This window comes from Gavia stellata, chromosome 1 (genome assembly GCF_030936135.1).
Source record: "Gavia stellata isolate bGavSte3 chromosome 1, bGavSte3.hap2, whole genome shotgun sequence".
Classification (NCBI taxonomy): Eukaryota; Metazoa; Chordata; class Aves; order Gaviiformes; family Gaviidae; genus Gavia; species Gavia stellata.
The window spans coordinates 57,523,539-57,549,658 of NC_082594.1; the positions used below are offsets into that span (position 1 = coordinate 57,523,539).

Here is a 26,120-nt window from a genome sequence, read left to right on the forward strand (position 1 = left end):
TCTAGAAACAGCAAAAAATACTAGCCTGGCCAGATTTACACGGGCCTTCTGTCCCCCGCTCAGCGTAGCTCCACGATCTCCTATTACTGTTAGGTCACCATTTGCTAATAATTCCAAGTCCTGTGAACATGAAAGAACAGATAGCAAGAATTTTGTATTTTTTAAAAATAATTTTAACTTCAAAAGACTGACAAAGCTGCTTCAACATAACATTTTCTTATTTTAAAAGTATTCATTTATCATCTCACATTAAAATACAAGGATTCATACCAAATGAAATATCCACAGTTACTTTATGACTTTGTACCTTCAGCAAAAGATAATTAAGAAAGCAGGAAAAATAGGCGAGATCTTAAAGTTCACCTTTTTCTACAGCATTGCCAGAGGGAAGTGCACTACTATTCTCAGTGTTACAAGGAATATTTGCTGGCGATTCAGAAAATCAAAATAAAATTACGAAGCATAACAGTAAATTAATTATTTTTTACTAGAACAAAATAAGCTGTCACATTAAATAAAACTTAACTATTGTCAGTAAATTATCTTCCATTTGCCAATGTCCCTAAGAACTGCATTACTTTTATTCTTACTGCAATGTATCCAAGAGAAATAACCACAACATTCATCACACAAATTTGGTTAATTTACAGGGCTTGGGACTACAAGTAAGAGAACAAAATTTACAGTGTTCCATGTCATATTATTGTATTTCTATTCAGGAAATACAGAAGTTTTATATTAAGCTATAAAACATATTCCGAAAGTTTATTCATAGATTTTATAAGATACGTAAATTTGAAAGAAAACTATGAAAGCAAATCTACCATCAAATATGAAGCAGGATTTTTTTTTAAATGCAGTTTGCTTCTTTTAAAGTCACTAAAACCTCAAGTTTAGACAACAGCATATGACTGAGTATCAGCAGGAGATACTAAAACTCTATCTACCATGTGTAAAAACCTTGCAAACAAATTTTCATCACAGTAACCATCTGCTTTTCACCTGTGTTGCGGCTGACAGGAATATCGTAACATGCTGCATAAAACCTTTTTCGCTGCCAAGCAAAATGTCTGTTTCTTGACAAATCTGGCTTAATCCTCTTCTATATCTCATGTCACAAACTCCTCTGCGCACAGACCTTTCAAAAATATTTTTCATAAAACTACTTGGGCTCAGCAAGTTCTCCAATATCTAGCACTAAGGTTCTTTTGGTAGCCATTAGCAATGCATAATACATGATATACGTGACATTTATTTTAAAAAAGCATAAAGGATATTTACAAAATGGAAGTCATAAATAGTGCTAGCTTGATCATTTGTTTTCCACCTTTTATTGCATTTACACACACACCTACCACAATACCACTAAAAAAGGCTAAACGTGATTATGAAATTAAATAATTGGGAATAGCTTTTTCCAAATTTGCCTGTGCTTCACATAAGCTACACCTCCCTCTAGTGAAAGTTTTAGGAATTAAAAGAATGTGCTTACACACATGTCAAAAATAATTACACATATTTCGGTTAAGCGATAGGATTTATTTCACATGCTACTAATAATAATCAATTCTATATATTGTACATTGCAGCATGTACCATAAGTCTGAAAGAACACTAAGATAAAAATAAAGATTGTGAAAATAAAACACACAAAGAGAAAACCATACCTTTTTAAGAGCACAGACTTTTAAAACTTTTTCGTATTTTTCTTTCTCATATTCCTTGTCAAAGAGTATATTACTCCTTACTGTACCAGAAAACACCCAAGGCTGCTGAGAAACATAGGCAATTCTTCCAGTAATGTTTATCAAACCTTTGTCTTTAGGCAGCTCACCAAGCACAGCACTTAAGAGTGAAGACTGGAAAAGATTAAAAAAATAAAACAAAAATTGAAAAGTTTGATTGCATTAAAGATATCACAGAGATTGAGCAGCGATTACTGGCACGATGGCCTGTTTCACCCTGTCATTCAAACTACTGCTAGGAGTAGAAGAGCACTTAGTATCCTTTACATGCAGTCTAGAAGCAACATACAAAGTACTGTTCAACTCCGAACCATCTCCTCCCCACTCCCAGAAGGACATCTGCCTTCCTCGAATGCCAGTATCTAGATGTGAAGTGTGTTATTACATGCGGAAAGGAAGTGTACATTTTCAAGTTTCTAGTCACATTTAACAGACTCATAAAAACCCCACAGAATGGAGTAACCATTAAGACTTACTTTTCCAGCTCCTACAGGACCAATCACAGCCAATAATTCCCCTCGTCTGACAGTAAATGAAAGTTGCTGAAGTGCTGGGCTTTCTAAACTCTATGGATTTGAGAAAAAGTTAGGATTCCTCAGTAATGAAATACGCACCATTAAAACAACTCATAAATCACTATAAATTAGCAACCCATATGCCCACCATATTTTCAGGCATACCGTATGCCTCTTCAGTAATTCATGAACACTTTTGAAAGACCCTGATCCTTCACCACAAACAAGCAACACAGAGAAAACAGTGTTCAGGGAATAAGGAACTCAAAGGCAGCAGAAGCAGTGCCTCCTCAAAGCCCATGCATCCTCGCTGCAGCTCAGCATAAGGCTGGGGCAGCAGCCTCGGAAACAGGAGCTCTCTCCTGGCCACTGCACCGGCATTCACGGTCCCAGCACGGCACGCATGGAGATCCCAAGTAGCCGGACAAATGCTTGGAAAAGGGAGTGTTGAAGCTCTCTCGGAGCCCCAGGAAAGCCAGGTCTGTGTTTGCTCTAGTCAAGGCTCCATCCATAGTAAAAACAGAAAAATGCCCTTTGATTGTACACAACTTCATCTTGTATATCGTGGATTCTCAGAGACTTTTCACGGACATAGTGGGCTATTTGTGTGAAAATACACTACCCTAGGATTGTTTGTTTAATAATCCTTTTTAGTATGCCTACCCTTCATGTTACACTACTGACAAGAGCTTATTTCCCAACATATTTTGCACCTCTCCTATCAAGGTTGTAAAAATGCCTATTTCTTGTGAAAAGAAAGGATGCTCATGCCTTTAATAGGTATGCTAAACTGCAATTCCTAAGGGCCTGGTGCAGCTCCCTCTCATTAAAGCAAAACACCCTTGTAACAGGATCTGCCTTTACATGCATCTTAGACCGCACTAAGCATGACTGACACTAAAATGCAAACAGAAAAATATATGCATTTAAAAAAAAAAAAGTATTTCTATTAAAGGACCAAACAAAAATCCAGCCTTAAGCTTCAAGAAAGAAGAGCAAGGTGAAGAATATCTAGTGTACGTCTTAACAGCCTGCAGACTGCTTAAAATCTCCAGCTACCCTTTGAAGCTCAGGAGGCTGAAAAGGCCACCACCTAACCCCGCACAAAAGATGTTGCATGACCAAGTTCTGGGACTGTAAAAAGGGGAAGCTTGCAATTCGTTTCAAATTATTTGGGAAAGACACAGGTACAGGATCCATCCACACCTGTGACGGCTGGGAGAGCTGGGCTAGCACACACGTGTCCACTCATGCCAGGAGAAATACGTGGTTAGGCAGCACTGTACACAGAGCTCAAAGCTGCACGTCCCCCATCACAGCTCCCACCTCGCAGAAGCACCGCAGGGTTCACATGAGGTCAGAGTCACACTGTGAGAACCTCAACTTGTGCGCGTTGTGCAACTCTGCAAAACTACTTTTGTTGCTATTATTAATTTCCACAAGGTGGCATCAACAGGGCTTTCTCCCTTTTCTCCACACCGCCCCCCCCCCATCAGCATTTTACCATGCATTTGATTTCTCAGTCCAGAGTACACAGTTCAGGTGCTCAGCCAGTGCTAAGGTCAGGGTAATGCTACCAACTTATGGCAGCCAAGCATTTGGGTTTCTTTTAATGCAAAGCTTGTAGGAAGAGAAAATATCTCTTATTAAATCAATTAGTCTATATGGAAAAAGTAAATAGGCTTTCAGACACACAGGCCCTTCTTCAGACCTCTTGAGGTTGTGCTTCCGTATTCACAAAAGTGCAAAGATATTTCCTCCCACCCTCAGGTTTTTTAAAAAATTACCATAATAGCCTAAAAACAGTACAGAAAATTTCAAAAAAGTTTTAAATCTATTACCCAAATATTACACATTAAAGCAGTATTGTTAGATATCACAGACCCTATATAAAAGTAGTAATGCAAGCAAACAGTGTGGCCACAAACACCTAAGGGGCATGGTATTTTTACAAAATAGCATTCCTGTTAAAGACAATTTGTCCTGAATTCATCACACCTATTTTTAGGCACTAAACTGAAGCACTTAAATTAGAGCACAGACTAATATTACAGCTAAGTTCATCTGACAGCTCATTACCACAAATGTCCCAGCTCCCCTGTGCCCTGTCAACTATCTGCGTCTTTCGCTTCCCTCCTTCTGCCACTTGTTCTTGCCTAACCTTGCAGACGGGTTGCTGTTCATGGGGCTCGGCTATCAGAAAACAAATCATATTAAAAGTGATTCATTTTCTATTGCTTTATCCCTCTGAACTGGTTCACCACGGGGTCATACATACAAGCATTGACACCAGCACAAGGGATGGAACAGAGAAACAGAGTGCGAGGACAGAAGGACACAAGAATGATCCCTTCAGGGGCTGCAACTCCTTAGGTGAGCCTGGGCAGACCTTACATGTCCTACAGTCAAGAGAAAGAAACAATTCATCCCATCTAAGGGATACAGAGATCATATATTGCACAGAAGTACTACAGAAGCACTATACTACTTAGGCTCCTCATTTAAGTGACTAAAATTACAAGGGATAAATTTGGCCTCTGTTCAAATGCTTGAATTTTAAATCTAAAGTTGCTCAGTTGAGCAGACAGACTGTTCTGTAAACACAAGGCACATCAGTAAAAACCCATACTGAAGAATCCCTAGTTCCGTGCTGGTATCAGACTAGCCTGTGGGACTCAAGATAATATTTGCCTTAGTAAAACAAGAGTGTGACCATGAATTAATTGGGTTTGTTTATCATTTGATAAATTGTAATACACCATGTTACGTTGTTTTCCTAAAAGTCTAGCTAATAATCCCTTTTTTACTTCCAGTGATTTTGGAGTTGTGGGTTGTTGGAGCTTTTTTAGCATCTCTTTTGGCTCACAATCTTTAAAAATAAAAACATTATCACCCAGCTGTACAGTGTCTGTACAGAGATCCAAAGAGTCTTGAGAAACCTAGTCAGGGTAGCTAGCTAAGTCGGTTACTTGACAACGGATAGCATCTTTTTATTACTCCTTTTGTAACTCCTCTCACTCAGAATTCATCATCTTTTCAGTGAGAGACTCTATAAGATTATTTTTCATCATTGTCAGAGTATATAAGAGAAACTTTCTGAGCAGCTCTTCACAGTTCTGGGAGAACTCTTCTTCTCCCATGCACACTGCAATTAAATATCAAAATGAAAATTACATTAACAGTTTTGTGGTTGGTTTGTTTGTTGTTTTTTTTTTTAAATCAAACGGAAACCAGTAATTCCAGTCATGCTGCCCTGCTTTATGCAATATAAACAACTAATGAAAAGAAAAGATGGTGTTTTATGGGCAAATTGTGCAACCATTTCCTATAAATTGTTAACAGTGATACCAGTGTCGGTTTGGGAAGAAAACAAAAACTAAGAAATACATTCATTTTTGCATTAGAATGTATTCACCATTAAGTTTTTCATATAAATTATTTTTTAAAAATTTGTTCAATGTCTCAGCATGATTTATGTCACAGAAACAACTATGAGAAAGTAAAGCACAATAATATAGCAATTTTCTTTTTTAGCTGAGTAGTAGTAGTAGGTAGATCCTCACATGTTTTCACACTTTATCTTCCTTGGGACACAGCACATGTAGGGGAAGACGGTATATAAAGGGAAACACGTGACATGTCTTATTTGCATTACATTTATATGCAAAATTCATTTTTAGAGCTTCCAACATTTCTTATGGAGACTGAAGCTCCCCTTGTGCAAGGATACCGGCAGCTCGTAATAGCTCCAACAATTCATCACAAATTGCTGCTTGCCATAGCAATTGCAGTTTTAAAACAGAAACAACGGTCAATCTTCGTCTTTCTTACAGAAAAGGATACATAACAGATTTATCACCTGTGTATTGTCCCTTTTTCTAGTAATTGTCACGGTTTTGGTGCATTTTAAGCAGAAAACAATTTGTAGCTGAACAGTCTCAATTAAAATACACAGAGTAACAAACATGCAGACTAGTCTCTAAACCTTTCAAATCTGTTACGAGAAGTATAATATTGTACCGGTTCTAGACTAATGGACTACCAGCATTCAGTTCACAGAAAAAAACCCACACACTAAGGCCCACCTTACTGTGCTGTCTGTCCTTAATTCCCATTTAAGCATCTCAGCTACAATACAGTGCTGCTTAATAACAAGAGATATTTTCACATAGAAACGCACAGATTTTCATTTAGTATAATATTCAGAAATAGCTGCTTTTAAAGATGCACTTGATAGTCTTTTCAGTACTATTCTACAGACTTAGCTTAACATATTAAAAGGATTCTCATACACAAAAGATGGAATACAAAACATCAGCACACTATTCATAGACATACTGCTTTTTAGACTTAAAATGCCTGCAGCACCAATATACTGTACATTTAGTAGAAGTAAATTTACCTTATCCCAATAGCAAGTCAAATCCTGAACATGAAGAATGGCATTCTCATTATTACTACGCAGTTGTGGCTGGAAGTGTGAGACCTCATCAAGTATTAGAAAGTTCTGCAACAAAAGAAAAGCACAGGATATTGCCTAATGTGAGACTGAGAATGGGAAAGGATACCAAGCATATGTTTTTAGAACCAGCATACAGAACATTAATTATGGGCCAGGGGGGAAAAACAACCACAAACTGCTCAAGGAATTACATTTCCAAAGCAATGCTCATCTCCTACAACAGTGTACCTCTAACTAGCTACCTGTGTCCCCTGCCCCCCTCCCCCCCCCAAAAAAAACCAACAACCAAACACAAAAGTGCAGATTTAATAGCATAAAAGTACTACAGGACTCTAACCACCACCTGCTCAATAAAACAGAATTTCTGAAGCAAATGGACCTTAAGAACCTACCCAGTCTTTTCCTTGAAACACTGACAAATCTTAGATTTGTTTGACTCCCTCTTCCCATGCAGAAGAGGTGAAACCCTCACTGCAACACCTTATCATTCCACTGCTTTGATGGTAAAGGCTTATGTTGTTTCGCTCGGAGGAACAATGAGGACACAGTAAGAAGCTGTCCACTGTCCCTATTAACCATTCAAGTGACAAAACGGCTGCAGAACACTATCTGAACCTCTCCTCCTTTTGAAGTCCAGGGCATTAACAAAAAAAAGTTGCTTACACCTGTGTAACTGGTTTATTGCACTTTCACTACTGTACTTCTACATTATATGCCAGTCAGAGAACCTTTCCTTCAAGTTGCATAAACGTGCACTTTTGTACCACAGCCACACTTCTAGCACAGCTTGCCTGATGCTAGATTATAAATAGCTCAAACGCATTTAGAAAGGAAAGGGGCAAATTCTAAAGCAAACTTTCAAGGATAACAGTTACCACAATTTTAAGACAAAACCAGACAAATCCTATTATGCTTTGAATCACAGAGCATAAAGACCTTAAATAGGCTCTAACAGACAATATTTTGAGAAAAGAAGGAAGGTCTTGATCTTAGAAGCCAAGACTGAGCTAACAGTTTGCAGATGTGAGATAGCTGCTGAAGACTTACAGAAGTTAGTAACTAAAAGGAAGCAGGAGGAGGATGCCAGGAGCCATGGGAGGGCAGGAAGAGTACTGCTGGGTGTTAAGAGGCACAGAGGTACTGCTCAAACTCCAGCTGGCAGGTATTGCTTTAGAGAGCGGTGAGAAGTCAAACGTTTTAATGCAGCAGCCTACAAACTCAATGCACACATACATATATCTCCACCAAAAGGCCAAAGTGCAAAGCCACACATGCCTGAGCTCTCTGGCCAGGTGAGTATTGCTAAGCACTGTTTTGGATAGGCAGGCCCAAACGGGTAAGTGTGTAAGAGAAAACTAGGGATAAGAGAGCGGTAGGCAGGGAAAGAAATTCCAGACACAGCCTAAATCAGTACTACGGTGTGTGGCTTGAGAAAAGACCCCAAAAGTGTGATTTGGATTTAGATGATGGCTGAAATACCACAGCAATTATAAGCAAGGAATCAATCTCTCATTGTTTCTGCATTTACCAGGAATTTCTATTCTAGCAGTAGCATTCATCCCAGGCATAAATCCTAGCTAGACATTTAACTCAAAAGTGTTACAGTATCACATATGGAAGACTTCAAATAAAACTAGTACAAATGAAGAAAAAAGTTATATGGTTAATACCATGAATTTTAAACAGTGGGGGAAAAAAAATCAACACTAGAAATAAAACTTTCAAATGCAATAAATAACTTAAGGCTTAGAGACTCTGAGTTATCTTAAAACATTCTTCCATTCTTTTTGTACTTAATAATCTTCCATGCAGAGAAAAATAAAGTTGCTACCATCCACAGGTTGCTGAGAAGCAAACATTAGGTTGAGATATGACTGTGTCCTTGAAAGAGAAACCACCATCTTTTGTACCCAGCTGAAACTTACACTCTTTTCTGTTTGCCAAAATAACCCTCTGAAAAACAACCACTCTCGCTTTGTTTCACAAGGGATCCTTGAGCGTATTGCTCTATCACAAAAGCGTGAATGAGCTTCAAGAAGAGATGCAGACCACCTCTCAGATGTGTAGCTAGGGTGAGGGGAAAAGAGAGCTTAGGTGAAAAACACAATAAGGAGACCACTATTCTTTCTGCCACACAGTTCTTACATACGTATATATTAATATGGAGGAAAGGCTACTACTTCCCATCTGACTATCGTTCTTTATTGTCACATGAAGCATAGCATTATCTCCTGCTTCCTTCTCTCTCTCTGAGTGTACTTTGAGACCAGTGCAGAAACATTACTTGTTCTACAAAACCTAAAAGAAAGAACCTCCTAAAAAAAAAAAATTAAAATACATTTCCAGTGTTGCCCAAATATACCTAGCCATCGTCTTAATCATTTTTTCTGTATTTCCTACTCTCATCTCCTAATTCCTTTCCACTTATTTACATTTCGGTAACACATCTTTGGTCAGGCAGCATCTCGTCATTCAGTAGCAAAACGTCCTGAAACAGTTTGGGAAATGGAAGCTAAGAAGTTGGTGACGGCATCAAGGACGCTACAGATTCATTATGACAATTCTTTGCCCAATGAACCTCGATTCTGGAGCTGGTTTCCACAAGCCACCCTTAAGGAATCATAAGTGCAAGGGAGTTGGAGCCAGCTGTCAGAAGCAAAATAATGTGACCACTAGGATATGCTGGAAACAGAGACGAGAAAAAAACAAAAGGAACAAATCGTCACTGCCTCTGCCCAAGTGCCATTCTCATGTTCCTAACACACCTTTTTCAGCCACCCATGTCTCTCAACCTGCACAGCTTGAAAGATCCCTTGAAAGAGCACTGCCCTGCAGCTGAACACAGGGTATTTGAGAGTACAGAAAAGACAGTGTGCAACATCCAGGATCCCAAGCACTTATTTCCCCTCCCACAGTGTAGTTTAAGCAGTAATAATAAATGTTAATGCCTACAATATTGCTGTGGTCATGATTTTCACACATTAACCTTTTCTATCTCCATTTGCATCAACTTTTACAAAATGCTTCTCTGAAGTGCAAAGATTACCTGTTTAATACATAGGTTTTTGTGCAGGCTTAGTACAGATAGAAAATCTATCAACAAAAAAACTGATTTATTATATGCACATGGAGAAGAAAATAAAATAGGAGATTTTCAGCTACTGTCATCAACAAATGGCATAGTGACACTATGCAAAGCCATACGATTACATCTAAAGTGTTTGTTTTCCCTATTCTAGACTAGATTAACCTGGGTTTTTTGCAAAATTGAGTTCTAAAATCGCTGGCATGCTTTAATTCTGTATTTCAATAACCTGACAATTTGGGATTTTTGACGTTTTAAATTCAAAATGCATTTTGCATTTAAGTAATTCGCTCTTGCAGTTTATGCTAAAGTACTGGTGCATATAGCAAACATGACTATTTTATTCACAACACACACTAAACACAGCAAACCAAACAAAATAAAGTCTATCTGCCAAAACCAGCAGCATTGCTGATGTTCATCCTTACTGAATTTGAGTCTTCACTCCAGTATTGAAAGCAGCCACAAGACACCAGCTAGGGCTCACACCTGTCCTCCACAGCTGACAGGGTAGTGCAGTGCACATGGAATATGAATACGAATCCTACAGCTCCCATCTGCCTGCTTTGTCCTCCAACTCCCAATCCCAACGTATCTGCATATCTGTGCATGTGTTCCTCTCACTTCAAAAATGCCTACAACACCTCTTTGCACATACACTTTTCTCCTGCATTTCAGCGGGCCCTACAGTGCATGTCATGTTTTTGCACATGCATACACAGCAACACATTCAGTCTTCAAAATAAGTTATTTCATTAAAAATCCCAAACTACAAAACTAAAATAAGGCTGCTTTTTTCGGTGACATTAAAACAATGTTAGAATAAGAGAAGAAATCCACATACCATTCAAATTAATAACCATACCTTGATTCGCCGTATGCTAACCACTGCCTCGGACACTCTCTCAACAGCCGCAGGGAAGAACAGAGTTACTGTCAGTCTTACTGCACCATACAGGGACACTGCAACAAACACCCGACTTGCAGAGATAACATTGCCAAGTAGTACATATGCCATGAAAGTCATGAACACTGTTATTTTGCTTGCCACAAAGAAAGAAGCTAAGTTCAGTCCTCGAAGGTAGGAGCTTTTCATAACCATGGCAATCTCCTTCCTAAAAATGCAAAATATAAACAATCACATCAATCTCTCTCATTACAGTTGCCCTCAACAATAGGATGAGGGAAACCCACTCTCAGGATTTTACTTTTATAACCTTTCTCCTCCCTTCACACCACCCCAACTCATATGTAAAGAACTGTAAAGACCATATGTTATACGGTAAATAACAAAACAGAATTTAAAGGGCTCAGAAGCTGAGTGGGGAAAATTATTACATTTAGTATCTTAGTAGCTATAGAAAATAATTATTTTTCAGAGATAGAAAACCAAAATACTCTTTTATTTTGCTTTGACAGACTAGTACTTTAATTCAGATTCTAATCTGCTTTGAATCTTTGTGGGTTGCGTACAAGAGCAAAGAGGAAAAAACCTCTGTATAAAGGTCGAGCACCCACAAACTCCTTATCCTTCCAATATCAAAATCCAGTAGAGTTCAGTCACACTCCTGATAAGATCAACACATACTCTGCAGTTGAAAAAACAGGGCAACTTGCAAAAGATCAAGAGTTCACCCATGGCCCAAGTATCTACCATTATTAAGCTGCTGCTCCTCAAGCTGGACCACAGGATTTGCAGTAGTTCCTTTGATCTCAGTCTAAATCCTTCCTGATTTGGACCCTGCTCCTGGCTTCTTTTGCTCTAGGAATTCTGGTTCATAATTCAGAAAATACTGATCTGTGAGGCCAATTGTTCTGCCAGCCATTAAATAGTGATTGAAGTACTGCACAGACACTTAAGTCTCCCTCCAGTAACCAAAAAGCTGCTGAAGAATATGTTCTCCATTTCCACTTCAGTTAAATTTCAGTTTCCACTTCTAAATGACTCATCAAGTCCAATCCTCAAAGTGTTACTGCATTATCTACAACGTGGATGCCATGAGGCTTAACTTATTAAAAAAATAGTTTTTCTTTATGAAGAAAACCATAACAACTTACTCCTTCCCCATATATTCTAATCTTATCTGCTTGAAATAATATAGAATATAAAATCCTGAAACAATTCCTAATGTCTCTTCCCAAATATTCTGGCAATTCTCAGGGAAAATCTTCATCATTTTGATTACCTTCCGCTTGGAACTAAATACTAAGATTAGAAACTCAAGTTATGATTATACAATTTTAAGTAAATTTAGTCCTCACTTGATAGAAGGATGTAGGATGTGCTACTGGAAAACTAGTTAAGCAACTTTCCCACTATACTTGCCAAATTGGCTGAATTGACAGACTTTCAAAGAGTTTCAAAGACTTACTTTTCAGCTTAAGGGCTCACAGTCTCTGATCTCCTCCAGAGTACAGTGAAAGAACATTTGTATGTAAACTATTTGAATTGGGTCTAATTCAATTACTTCTACAATCCTGGATGAAACTCTTTTCCCACCCTCTAATAATCCTTAATAATCCTCTCACTATCTGTGGATAATCAGCCAGTTCTTTGTGCTACTCTCCATAAATATCAGATAAATTACAGCCTACCCGCAGGCTGTATATAATATACTACACTGTCTTAAGGCATGGAGTTATATAAAAGGAAACTAATACGGACAGCCACAGGAAAAAAAAGAGCAACAGAGGAGTTCAAATGTCATCTTAGCAACTGTCAAGGGCCACTGTGGAAATACTGGGCAATAAATCACCTGGCTGAATTTAAGACTTCTAACTACAGTTTTCCACAGCTCAGTTAAAGAAAAGAAAGAGGGCTCAAGATGGGTTTTGGAAGAGCTTATTTCTCTCCATCATTAAAAAGGAAGCCTCTAATCCTAATAAGGTGTTGAACTTGGAAATCTAAAGTTTAGTGATGTGAATATGCCCATTGAGGAAGCTGTCAATAAAGAAATATCCTCTCTGGCTCCACACAGGAGAGAAAAGCTTTCAATCAAGAACATTCAATCAGCACAGGATCCTATAATCTGAAGGACGAAAGGATTATGTGCGCGGGAAGAAATGTCTCAGGGAACATTAGCAAGTTTGCAAGCCTGCAAATGGATGTAAAGAAAATTAAAAAAATCCTTTAAAAAAAGGAATTCCAAATTAAAAAATTCTAAAAAATAAAAAAAAAATAAAAAAAAAAAAAATCAGAGAATCTACAGCCGGATAACAACCTTCTACTTATGTGCTGCTGAGGGACATAACATGAAAATTAAATTACGAGAAATATGCACCTGAACTCCTACAGTTATCCTTTAGCACTGAATGTTCTTATACTGTCAAGTAAAAGTCCAAATATTGATTGAAAATAGAATTTATGAATAAATTTTAATCAGATGCTGACAGACTTCTGAAATGAAATGTCTTAGGATACCAAACTCAGCTGACCTTGCCATTTGATCAACTACAGAATTTCTAAGCTGCTGTCTTTCTCCCCTCCACCCTTCCCAGATGGCTTGAGCAATACTTCAAAACGCAGAAAGGGAAGCAGAGTACTACCTGAGGTTGCTATCATTTAGGACAGAAAGTCAGATTACATATATTTCTCAGAAGGGAAATGTCTGCTTATTGGTTCCTTGCTATTAGTTGACAGAACTGTGAGGATGAAATTGTTCAATTACAACTACTACATTTTATTAGTTGCTGTTTTTAAATACAACTGTAAAACGAAGCATAAAACCCCCAGAATTTATAAATATCGAAGGGTTTTTTTCTTTTTCTGTCCCCTTCAGATATATTTAATTCCTTCACTCTTGCTATAGAAAGTTTAAATAAAAGCCAAAGAAATTCAAGTAAACTGCACTTTAAAGCACAAAATAATGCACTTATTGACATGTAAAAAACTGGAAACAGTTATAGATCATACACCAAGCTCTATCTTTCCAGGATTACCTTCTTAAACCATTCACAAGTTCCGCAAATGATTTTTCCCAAGCGTACATCTTTATTATCTTCATACCACTTATGACTTCATTCATGGTCCTAATCCTGACGTCTGTTAAGGCAGCTGTCTTGCTTCTGTAAATAGCATAAAGTAAAAATTCTCAGATTCTCAAAAGAAGAGAGACTATTTACAATCGCGTAACATATTAATGAAGTTTTTGCTTTTACTTGTAAAGAGGATTCGTATAATTGTAATTGCATTAAAGGGTCTTCCTAAAACAGAATCTTAAAGCTGACACAGAGCAGACAGACTTGGTATGTCTGTATTCCTGGTATTGCCTATTTTCAGGGAACTGTGAGTTGATTCAATGTTCAGAATTATATGTCAGCTTGCACAAACACATGGTATTCCTTAAACAACATATTTGTGTACAAAAAACCCCCTCAATTAAAAAATTAGAAATATTAAATTTAGAACTAAACAAAATTCAGAAAATTACTTTTAAAAATGGGTTTGAAATGCCAAAATAACAATCCTTCTCATAAGGCTCTTTTGATTTTGTTAAAGAAACTGGCCTCCATTTTTGTCTTTGTGAGATTAACTCTAGTTGAAGCAAAGATTACTTAGTAACAGTACATAAGCTGTAACTTAGGACAGCTAATCTAGATATTTGTTTAATAAATAAATATTATTTAAGCATTAATTGTAATTAACACTAAAGTAAATATATTTATTTTAGTCCCACATTATGTTTGCACTGATGAACAAACTGGAAATATATATATAAAATTAAATAATAAAGTCACAGTTTTAATTAGGGAAAAAAGCATTGAAAATTAGAAGCCATGTAATGAATGCATAAACCATGCTAATAAAGCCTATTACAATTCTGAATTCATTCATGTAGACAAACCTACTTCGCACATAGTGAGCTACGGTAGGCCTTATTTTGATAAAAAATACCTTTTTTATTTTTGTATATACCAATGAAAGTTAAGATTCAGAGATCATATTTAAAAAACAAAACAAACAAACAAAAAAACCCCAACCCCAAGCTCCTTAGAAGGGGTGGTTGGGTTTTGTCAGCTTAACCTGCCCCCTGTAACATTTCTCTGATGCTCTGGAAGAAATAGCCATGTTTAAAGCACTTAAGTAGAAAGAATTTCAGGCACCTGCTTGTCATTTAAAAAAAAAAAAACTTCTCAGCACCAGTGTTCCATCAATGGCTCAAGCAGGGTATTAAGAAATATTTATACAAGAAAACTGACCAAAAAAATCTAGGAACTTCTCCCTAATACAATCAAGGCTTCTTATTAAGACTGAGGAAGATAGCTTAGCCTAAACCAACTGTACTGACATAGAACGAGTTTATCTTTGCTAAGTCCTCTCCTCCTTTTTCAGAAAAACATTAAAGACAAACAGTTCCTCAAAGAATGTGAGAGCTCATCCTTTCTTCCCATATACACACCACCACTGCAAAAGGCAAAATTTAGAATGTGGTGTTCATGTCTCTGCAGCAGCAAACAAGAATTCTCACCTGCAATCTTTTGAAACAGTCACCAACCTAACTTCCAGGCTTGGTCTCCAGATAACAGAAGGTTGAAGATGTTTCAAAATAATAAAGTTAATGGAGGTTTCTTTTTTAAATGGTGTGAATCAAAAAGGCTCTAGTTCTCATAAACCAATTTTTCAGTTTCCCCACTGAAATGTTATCATAGTAACCATCCTCTTTCAAATTGCTTTAAAATGTTCTAGAGTTTGCGGGGGAGGGGTATTTTTCTTTGTTTTAAGTTACACTCCTTTACATTGAAAAAAGCATATTTTGTACATACATACATACCAGAAGCTACAGTCTCAGAGATATTATATAATGGTTTAAAGCACACAGACTTCCAGTGCACTGATGGCAATTTACAGCAGAGGAAGACATGTCCCCAGTTTTAAAAATATTAAGTTCAGAGTACATGCAGATCAGGACAACTGGGAAACCCATGCTCACACAGCATGCTTAAGAGCACAATAGGAAAGGACCTGATAATTCTTCAAGTGTCTGAGAAGTCCCCTCTATGATACTAATAACCATTCTAAGTTAAGCAAGCTGCAGGATTCCTTTTTGCTTTCATGAGGCGTATTTGGTGGGTTTTAATCATATCTGACACAACAGTTCCACATAGTTTTTCTCTTAAAAAAAATTAAAAAGGCTTTAAATGAGAATATTACAGTTGCATGGCTAAGCAGGGAAAGGGTTGAGCTCTTGTGAATAAATATATATAAAATGGTCTTCAGTCCAATAATCGAACTATTTCTCAAATAATATATTAGGTCATGTGTATTTTGTAAAACTTGTAGTACTTGTGCAGGTAAAAGCAATACTGCATAATACAGTGTATACCATTCTACACGATATTGAGTCCATTTCTGCAAACTCCTACAGCATGGAAGCCAATGCCTGCATCATAAACTGGTGCGCGTATCTATGTTTACAAGACTGGGTCACAAGTATAATGCTGAATAATAGCACAAATTAGCTGCCACACTGAGCGTGCCTTGATTTTAGCAAAAGCTTTAATCCTTAAATTACTTCCTCATAGGCCGACTTCCTTAAATCTATGCAGATTCCCAGCAATTGCCATGTGAACACACTCATCATTACAGAGCTGCAATCCATTTCAGTTTTTCCTTTAACTCCTTCTGTTCACTGCACATTTCTATGCACAAATACAAAGATCTGTGCACACGTAGACAAGCAAAAGTTTTTCTGGTTAAGAAATGCTTTCCCTTGCACTGCATCCAAATAAGTGGCTGTTAATGAATGGGGGAAAAACCCAAACAACGTTACGTTGCCACTGATTAACTTTTAAAATACATACCTTCAAGACGACATTTTTGTCACCCTGTTGTCTGACCCTGGACAAGTCCCTTAATCTCTTTGTGCCTCAGCTTCCCATCTGTAAAATGGGAAATTTGCTTGCCACAATGGATAAGGCACTAGTTAAGTGCTAAGTTTTTTAACTATTGACTCAGAGCTCAAAACCCCAAAAACTTAAAACTCAAAAAACACAACAGTGAAGTAGCTTGATACTTACGCATGTATATTACACATGCATTGAAAACTCACATGTAAGAATATATTGGAAGTGTTCTACAAACAGGTTTTATCATAAAAAACCCCTAAGATTTTGACAGAGAACACTGAATGGCTCATTACTTGCGAAATAGCATGTGAGCATAATAACTGAAGACTATCACAGTGGTTACAAATAGAAGGAAGTCTATGAGTTGGTCTCATTTTGTAATTCTTAGCTCTCTCTTCATACCTAGCCATGCAACGGCAATGCCAGTCTCAAGACCTCTGGAAAACTTGTCTTAAAATACAACTTGAAAGCAACAGTAACTCACTAAAAAAAAGTTTTACTTATCCAAAGAGCTAGAAGGAACCCCTTCACCCTGAATAAAAATGCAACAAAAGTGCATAACGCTAATAAGCATATGCGTACACAGTAAAGGAACACAAAAATATTCCCATTTAGATGCAAAAGCCATTTATAAACTCATGATGCAAGTTGAGCATGATTAATGACACAAGAAAAAGAAAGTTAGGAAGCAAGAACATTGAAGATAATTCAATATTCCCACCTGAGGCAAGTCTATTTTTTTAGGAGGAAGTCACAGAAAACCAAATTAAATTTGTCTGATAATGGAAAATTACCGCAAACTCATTTTATATTTCTGCAGCTTAGAACCTTACAGTTAGAAACCTCATAGCTGGCATAAAACCCACCATCATAATTTTCTTCTTCCTTTCTGTCTCAGTTCCTTCCCCTTTTCCCTCTCTGCATCTTTGTCTTGGAGGAGAGAGAGCAACATCTTTGAAAACAAAACCTTCAGAGCTTTCTGCTCAACTCCTGTATCACCCCAGTATGTCAAACTTATGGCAGCACTGACAGTATTGCCTTTGTAGTAACCACTCCCTAAGCATCAATACACGAAGGCAAAGCTCAAGGAGTTACAACAATTCTACGCCAAGATCTACAGTAAGGTCACTACAGAAGCAGCCCAACTCTTTTAATATACTGGACAGCTAATGAGTAGCAGATATTTTTAGCATGTCTGGAAGACAGACCACTTCAAGTCCCTAAACAGGAATTCAGAAATCTCACATTAGTGACTATGAAAAACATTGGCAAAGATAAAAGACCACGCAAAAAACCTCACCAGACAGAAGCTGATCTCAGAGCAGCACTCCACTTCCATCCAGTATGCTCATTTTAAAACCCAGGACAGAAAATACCTATAACCCAACATGTGCAACCTTACCTTAGGGAAGAAAAAAGCCTCCCGATACAGGTCTGGACAGGAAGAAGAATAATCAGAACTGCCATTCCTGCAAGACACGATGGGCCTATCTCCATCCAGAGAAGTACTGTTACTGCTACAGCTTGAATTGGTCCAGCCCACAAGAAGTGCAAGAAAATCGTTACCTAGGCAAACAGTTAAGAAACAAAAATTAGCTTTTGGTCTTAGCTAAAAAATTAAACTGTAATAACACAAAGTTGAGAAAGCACCTGTGCCTGCAGCAGGTACTGTGGCATCCAGTGAGAATTCTGCACCAGATTCAGAGACCTAAATGTACACAGAGGTGCCTAACCTCCAGAAAGTAAGCAAATTACCACACTGATTTTGTTTTCTCTTCATGCACCAACATTTCTCTGAGCTTAGGAAAACAGCAGGAAAACATTTGGGGGGGGGAGGGAAAGTACGTTTTCCTCCCATATTTTAAAAGAATATTTCTCTTCCAATGATGTTTGAGAAACAACTAGAAGAAGTCTTCATAAGAAGCACTTAACCACCAGTTGTAAACGAAAACTTCGTAACTCAAACCCCACAATTTCTTCAGCCCCTTGGAAAGATCTGTAATACTTCTTACCTGATCAAATTTGTTCACATCATTTGACAGAAGATTTACTATTTGACCAGTGGTAGTTTTTGCCATAGCTATGTTACTGAGACGAAGTGCCTAAAAAAGTCAGAACAGTCTCAAATTGTCACAGCTTACAGAGCACAGTACACCTACACACAGAAGACTCAATACACAAATACAACACCGGGGCAAAAGCTGAGGGCACATCTCAGCTTTTGCCTTAGAGTATCTGGGCACAGTTCAAGAACCTTAGATAGTATGTGGGTTAGGTTAAATATTCTGAAGAAAGTCCTAAAGAAGAGAGTATAAAGTCTAGGGAAGGACTGAGAGAACAAAAGTGCCATAACTATCTTCATGTCTGAAGTGATTAAAAATGGGAAAATACCAACACAGCAAGTTATTAAAACTAAACAAAAGAGCCTGTAACTTTTCATTTACATTGCTCTTCCCCACATTATGAGCATCTGTTCAAAACAGCAGCAACAAACTCTACCTGAAGACCAAACTAAAAACAAGATGTTTGGCCAATTGAAAGAATTCTGTTTTGAATGAGGTTCCTGACAGAAGACAAAAAACCCAAGTTATTAATTTTACATTATCAGTTCTTGCTAACACTGCAAACTGTGCTTTCTGTCTTTGCAAATCAGAGTTAATATCCCTTTACAAATTAATAAATATTTCCCTTCTTAATAACTTTTGTAAAATCATAAGATTTCCGAATTACATAAAATCATAAGATTTCCGAATTACATTAAATGAAGTTTAGCACATGCTATGAAAAGCAACAAGAGTAAATATCAAGTATTTTTACAGGTTGATAAATAAGTTAATCAGTAGAAAATCGTATGTGATTATAAAATACCCCCCAAAAAATCACATCTGGAAATATGCAGTCTGAACATTACTGCAAAGATCCAAACTGAACTAGCTCAAAGATGCAGATAATAGACCCTGCTTCCTTCTACACCTGCTAGAAAGAAAACACAGTTTTGCAGCACAAGTAAAAAAATATACAAAACATGTTACACGTTTTCCTGGAACAGGAATAGTTCACTCCTCAGAAACACTTCGCACTTTTAGGTGGTGCACATCTACTTCTCCCCCTCCAAACAGTTATTATTAGTATTCCTTTTCGATCAATAACCTAACCTGAAAAGCACTGTTTCCAAAATATTGTTCCAGTATTTTAAATCAGGTGCAAGAACATCAAAGTACTATTCAAAGCATCATTCCAAACAAAGTGCCTTACGTTTCTTGGACCTCACTGTTGGGTTACAAAGGTATTAATCACAGAGAGAATCCCAACCCTAACTTCACTGAAACCAGCAGGCAGAAACATTTAAAACTCCACAACGAAATTCCTCTGATATTCCAATAATAAATCTAGAATACTGGGTATATGAGAGACGAGATTTAGTTATTTGAGAAAATCATTACTTCATTCCCTGTCTTAAGCCGTTTACCTCCTATACATCTGAAATCCCTCGCAAAGCTGCCTGCAGGTAATGAAGCCACAGCACATCCACGTTTCTATGATGTTTACTCCACACCACAGATCAAGGTTGATAAGCTCCTAGAAAAGCTGTTAGATATCTATAGACCATAATAATAGGAGTTCAAGTGATGCGTGTTTGAAGAAGTTGCCCACCAGGGTGTGTTTAGAGCACCTACTGCTACTTACTCCTTTACAACATAGACATCTCAGCTATTTGAGGTCCACCTGAGCCACCCAGAAGAACATGGCACTGGTGTCTTGCTAGTGGCCCGTGCCCTGGGTCTGTCTCGGACCTGCCATCTGAATCACCTTTCCAACCTCTTCCTAGCTATTTCAGACACAGGCAGCAAAAACAGTTTCAAGATGTGCTAGCCCAGTTCATTTTGACCAAGACAGTCTCAGGAGGAACCACGCAAGCATCTGAGCCAAAAGGAGGGCGCTCGTCTATGACTGATTTGTCTTCTCAGGGAAGAGACAGCCGCTCCCATCGTCAGTGCCAATGCGATTTCAGTCTTTTCTTCCCTTCCTGCTTCAAAACTACATCTGAAGTAGCACTGTTTTTTGATTTTTTTAATTTTTTTTTTTTTTTTAAGTGAAGTAAGCCTTACATTTTCCTGGCTGAATGGACCTGTCTAGACTGCAAAGTATACAGAAGGAAATGGAAAAATTGGGCACAAAGCAGCAGTTTTACTTATATAGCCAATTTCTACCAAAAAGTCCTATTTTGGTGCTTTCCCTTTCTACTAAATCCGAAACACAGCACCATACGAGCCGCTACAGAGAAAATTAACTCTATCCCAGCCAAAGTCAGTACACTGTGCCTTTAAATACTGCTTTGACCATAACATTTATAAATTCACTCCAAAGGTAAGAAATACTACTGAAGATTATCTAGAGCCACACACCTTTCTAAAAAACAACTATAGTTTGAATTTACATTTTATTTTACATTTGCCAATTATCATTTTCTGTCCATAAATTTTCCGTACAGTTGTATTTCCCAGCAAGCACTCTTTCTCAAGGAAAATAGGTTTTAATTATATGAACTAATGAGAGCAGCTTGTATGCTTGATGTCTTAGGTTAAACTTTTTTTCTTCCCCCAGCTGTAAATGGACAGGCCCAATTTCAACTCTTTAACCACAAATTGCCTTCTGTACTCCCATCTTAGTGTTTTAATCTCTTCCTGCCCCAAATAGTTAATTCAAAAGCATATTAAAAAGGGAGAACTGAGAATAGAAAGGAATAATATAATTGTTCAGTCAAATAACTCCTGGCACCTTTTTGGCAGCTTTCTGTCTCAACTCCACAGCTTAAACTGCTTTAGTTTATTCTGAACCTCAAAGAACTTCTAAAAGTTAAGTCTTCAAGGGAAAAAAAAAAAAAAAAAAACCACCAGCCTCCCATAAGTAGCCTTTGGTTTTAAAACATGAGATTGTGAGTCATGAGACAGATTCCGTTTTCATTTTTGTTACAAGCTTCCTGCGTGCATCACTAATACTTCTTACTGATCACAAAACATCCTGGAGTTTGAATACAGGCTTTTTGTAAATGAGATTTTAACTTTCCAGGAAATAAAAAAGGGTCTGAAACTTGAGAATTATGAGCATTTGAAGTTCTCTATTAAGGATGCTTTCTCATCCAACCCACTCATCCTTGCAAATCCAAGTTTTTATTTACTACAGGAATTAACGAACACTGCAAAAGTGCTGGTAAATTAGCATCCAGATTCTTTCAAAAGCATATATGAGGATAAAGAGAAAGTATGACCTATCTATAAGCCTCAGATAATGAAGACAAATGATTAGAAAGGTTTATCAATGTTCTGCTGTGACCTCAGCCTTCACCCTCAGGAGTAAACATTTATGAGATGAGGGGAGATTAATTTTCCATTTAATCACATCTCTAGAAATAAGGGTGCACATTATGAACATTTCTCTTCCAAGCTTCTAAGCTAATATCAACACAGCAACAAACAACATCACTATATACATATTTCATGAATTTCAAACTGTGTTATGATAATCAGTTTAGTAAATTAATACCTTAGAGAGATGTTTATGTACAAGAAAGCAGTGTGCCATGTTAGAGCCAAGTTCCCAGAGGATAATTTCCAAGGTATCAGAAGAGGGAGGAGAATAAATATGTGCATGAAAAGCAATCAACACTTACAATGGGGCCATTTTTACTCTCCTCACTTTATTGCTTCGCCCAAAACCTTTGCATGAGCTATACCAGTAGTACAAGCATTTGCCTTAAGTGGATGGTACCTATGTTTAATCATTAAAATAACATGGATTTCTTTACATTCTGAAGAAACTCTATAGTCCTGATCCTTCAATTAAACTTCTTTGTTGAGGTAAGAACTGGCAGGTCACTATTTAGCAGCACTAAAGGTAGAAAGATAGGGCATTTTCCTTTCCAGCATCCCCAGCAGGGACTTCCTGCTTGGAAGCGGAGACGGACTCAATGGTTTGGGTATTGCCAACAGCTTCAGAAGAGGGAAGCAGACATTTACAATTGGGTTGCTTGCTCCCCAGAGCACACCAAGGCCAGCATTTCATCCTGGATGTCCCTCAAGTCCTTCCTGCAGGTAACAGCCACAGCTTCTCTTGTTCCACTTTCCATCTGACAGTGGCCTCGGTTCTGTCTGCAGTCAAGGACAGCTATTTCTTGATCAGGGGACACAGACAGCAAAGAAACTACAGCTTACTTCTCACGCTTCATTGGCTGTAGCGAAGGTCTCCAGTGCTCCCACAGTAAAGCCAGTAATTGATATACTAAAAACCGGCTCCATCCTGCCTTTAGGATTCAGCTTGACTCCTCTGCCCACTCCTCTCTCTCTTCCCCGCCAAGCAGGAGGGATGCTGAAGGGACCGGCCTGTGCAGACGCCGAGCACCCCCGCCAGCCTGGAGGGGGCAGCAGCAGCGTCGCAGTACTGCTGCCTCTCCCTGAACCAAGCTGAGGGATGCCCCGGGAGAGGGGGGCAGCCCCCCTGACCCCCAGGGGAGGCAGCTCACTAGCTCTACAGCACTGCCGCAAGAAAACATAAATAAATCCCACCATTAACCACAACAGGGCCGGGGGGTGGGAACTGGACAGTGAAGCAATTCCCAGGCAATGGGGAGGGCTGAAGCAGGTGGTGACAGCCAAGCATAACGTCCTCCCCGGGGACCAAACTGCAGGGCTGGGTAACTGCCAGCATCCCCGGGGAGCTCTGCCCCTCTCCTGCTGTATGCTGACGGCCTCTTACCGCTCCAGCACACAGCCCTTGCACCAGCAATGGGGGGGCATGAGCGACGGCACGAGCAGGTGGAAATCAGCAGCTCCTCCAGGGCTTTAGGGCTATTTAATTCACCACCTTCACTAGGAGGACTGAAGCTGTCGCTCAGACTCCGTATTACCAAAGAGAGAGCAAAAGCACATATATGCGTTTAAGGTCTCATACATATTAGTTTGCATTACATTTCTACAAATGAGTAACTTCAATGGAATTGCAAGCATGAACATAACAAATAACTGTATTTTTAAACCCCTCTAATGAAATAGCTGTCAAATGCCAAAAATACCTGTAAACAGGTTTGCTTACCTTCCGATAAATCATATGGCACATAGCTACCCTCAGCTTCATGCCAGCCCGCTGTACATGATAGAAGTATAAGTGGTGCATTATAGCTAGAATAAGCGTGCACACAGACAGAGCAGCTGCGTAGCAATATGCAAAATTCAAAGCTACCTCATCTGAGGAATCATAGTTTTCAAAATAATTAATAATTTTTCCCAAAAATATTGGTTGAATTATTTTGAGGGTTTCCTGAAAAAAAAAAGAAGGGAAAAAAGTATGAACAATTTCATACCATACCATGCTACCCAAGTTCATAACCGGGCAAACAAGAGCCAAGTACTGCCACAAGTCACGTTCCCTATTATTTTGTCTTTATTGTGCTCTAAAATGTCAAGTCAATTTTTATGAACACATAATCCAAAAGAAACATGCTCCACATTAAAATTTAGCTGAATCTTTAAAAAGAACTCTCTCAATTACCAATTAAAACTTTGATGTTATAAAAATTGCATGAATATGTATTACACTTCCATTTTTAAAGATGACAGTGTCTCCTTTAAAGGCATTTACATATAGCAAAAAAACCTTTTTCTATGGGGCACCCCACTCAGACACATAAAATACTCCTAAGCCTTACAAAGCAAGTCAACAGCTTCTAATGTCTCATAAACATTGCACTGAAATCAGCTCTCTGTTCCACATACATAATCCCGCAGTTACAACTCAATTTTTCAGTCTCTACAGGGCTGTGGCTCTGTTTTACTTTTTTGAGAGAGTACATGAACATTACGGATTCTCTGAACAGCCCAGCATGAAGTCACAAGTATGCACTGTGCAATTTAAGAGGCCAAGTTTCACACTGCTATTAGCTAAGAAGTGTGTTGTATGACATTTCACACCACTTACCTCAATCATTGTGTAAATTCCAAAAACTAAATAGGATTTCCAGTAACAAAGAACAATGGCTTTTGTTAAATGTGGCATTTTTCCTCTCTTTTTTGCTTTTTGCACCTCTTTATCCCAGTACCTGACAAAAAACCCACAAACATGCTGGAGGACATAAGTAAAACCATAAGGCAATTACCTGGAATAAAATACTTTCAGACTTACAGCCAGATTGCCATGATCACTTTTACACAATTAAAAAAAATATAAAAGAAGTTAACACATAGTCATGTTTTCTCATTCACATAACCACGTTGTACTTAGTATTATAGCCCTATTTGCTCTTTCATAATCACAAACAATTCACCACTGTTGACTACTATCGCTTTTGACATATTTGCAGATGAGGAACCCTTTCTTCCTTTCTTTCTTCTCCTCTCAGTTTAGACAGCCACTCACCTTGGTTAAGAGCCTATTATCATATGATCTCCTGACTATGGACTAAACTGAGACAGCATGGAGTGTCTTTATCTTCTTACAAGCCCTGCACTTCCCCAGAAAGGTTGTGATGCACAACTCTTTCTCATGTCTGGCCCTTTCTTCTTTCCACCACGTGCTTTGATGCAAACGAGCAGATATGGCACAAAAGCACAGGGAACTGTCTGCAGAAGTTTTGTCACTTAACACTCCCCACGTCTCTCTGAAGGCAAAGATTACAGCAGCAGAGTGGCAAAGACCTTTGCATTACTGCGTGCCTGCCCACAAGTAGGATACAATCTGTTCACATCAAAATCAAAGAAAGTAATAACAAGCATGATTTTAACAAGAAAGTTAACAGAACTTAAGCAGAGTTCTTAAAGCACGCTGTTGTCAGGCAGGATACTCTCCTTGCTTCTAGAGGCTAAATATTTTCTGCCAGGCCCTCTGACTTTGCTAGTCTGAGAGCTGAAATGAGTCTAAGGCATGAAAGCCAAATTATTTTGCAACAAGGCACACAAGTTTGAAGCATACAGTATGGATAGCAAAACAAAACTTTTTCATTTTTATCCTCTTTTTTGCTACAAGGATTACAGAGTTATTGTCTAAATGCTTCAGAAGCAGAATTGCAACTGTGTAGATTCTGTGGGGTTTGTTGGCCCAAGAGAAAAGGCTACTTCCTTAGATGGCTATTTATGAATTATATTCTCCGCTTCTTGGCCAAGTACACAAAAAAATTAAAAGCCACTCTTTTTTTGCATGCTGTATTTTCTACCATTTCCTGACTCATGGAAAGTGTGTGCTTTTACTGTAAGAATCACTGGAAAGAGTCCATCTTCCTCCACAGCAAACTCCCTGAACCGCTTCAAGATACATCCGCGGAATTTGGCAAAGCTCTCCAGCTAGCAAGATGTTAAAAGCTGCACTCCTATGAGCTTATCGCTGTCCCTCTTTCTTTAGTGAACTCAGCCAGAGCAGGATGAGGTAGGATCTGGTCATAACCTTTTGTTTTGGCATTCTTTTTTACTTCTTGAGGAATC

General features: G+C 38.2%; 1 protein-coding gene across 2 annotated transcripts in view; it reads right to left on the reverse strand.

The window, feature by feature from the left end:
* The window catches only part of ABCC4 (ATP binding cassette subfamily C member 4), a 151,821-nt gene that overhangs the window by 110,952 nt on the left and 14,749 nt on the right, over window positions 1-26,120 (reverse strand). For both annotated transcript variants that reach the window (XM_059818482.1, XM_059818476.1), the window contains exons 3-12: window positions 24,625-24,745; window positions 23,743-23,967; window positions 18,666-18,755; window positions 18,056-18,219; window positions 13,747-13,872; window positions 10,673-10,922; window positions 6,663-6,767; window positions 2,222-2,311; window positions 1,668-1,859; window positions 26-120 (exon numbers count right to left, since the gene is read on the reverse strand). In XM_059818482.1, the coding sequence (XP_059674465.1) occupies window positions 26-120; window positions 1,668-1,859; window positions 2,222-2,311; window positions 6,663-6,767; window positions 10,673-10,922; window positions 13,747-13,872; window positions 18,056-18,219; window positions 18,666-18,755; window positions 23,743-23,967; window positions 24,625-24,745 (1,458 nt within the window). The remainder of the gene's footprint in view (window positions 1-25; window positions 121-1,667; window positions 1,860-2,221; window positions 2,312-6,662; window positions 6,768-10,672; window positions 10,923-13,746; window positions 13,873-18,055; window positions 18,220-18,665; window positions 18,756-23,742; window positions 23,968-24,624; window positions 24,746-26,120) is intronic.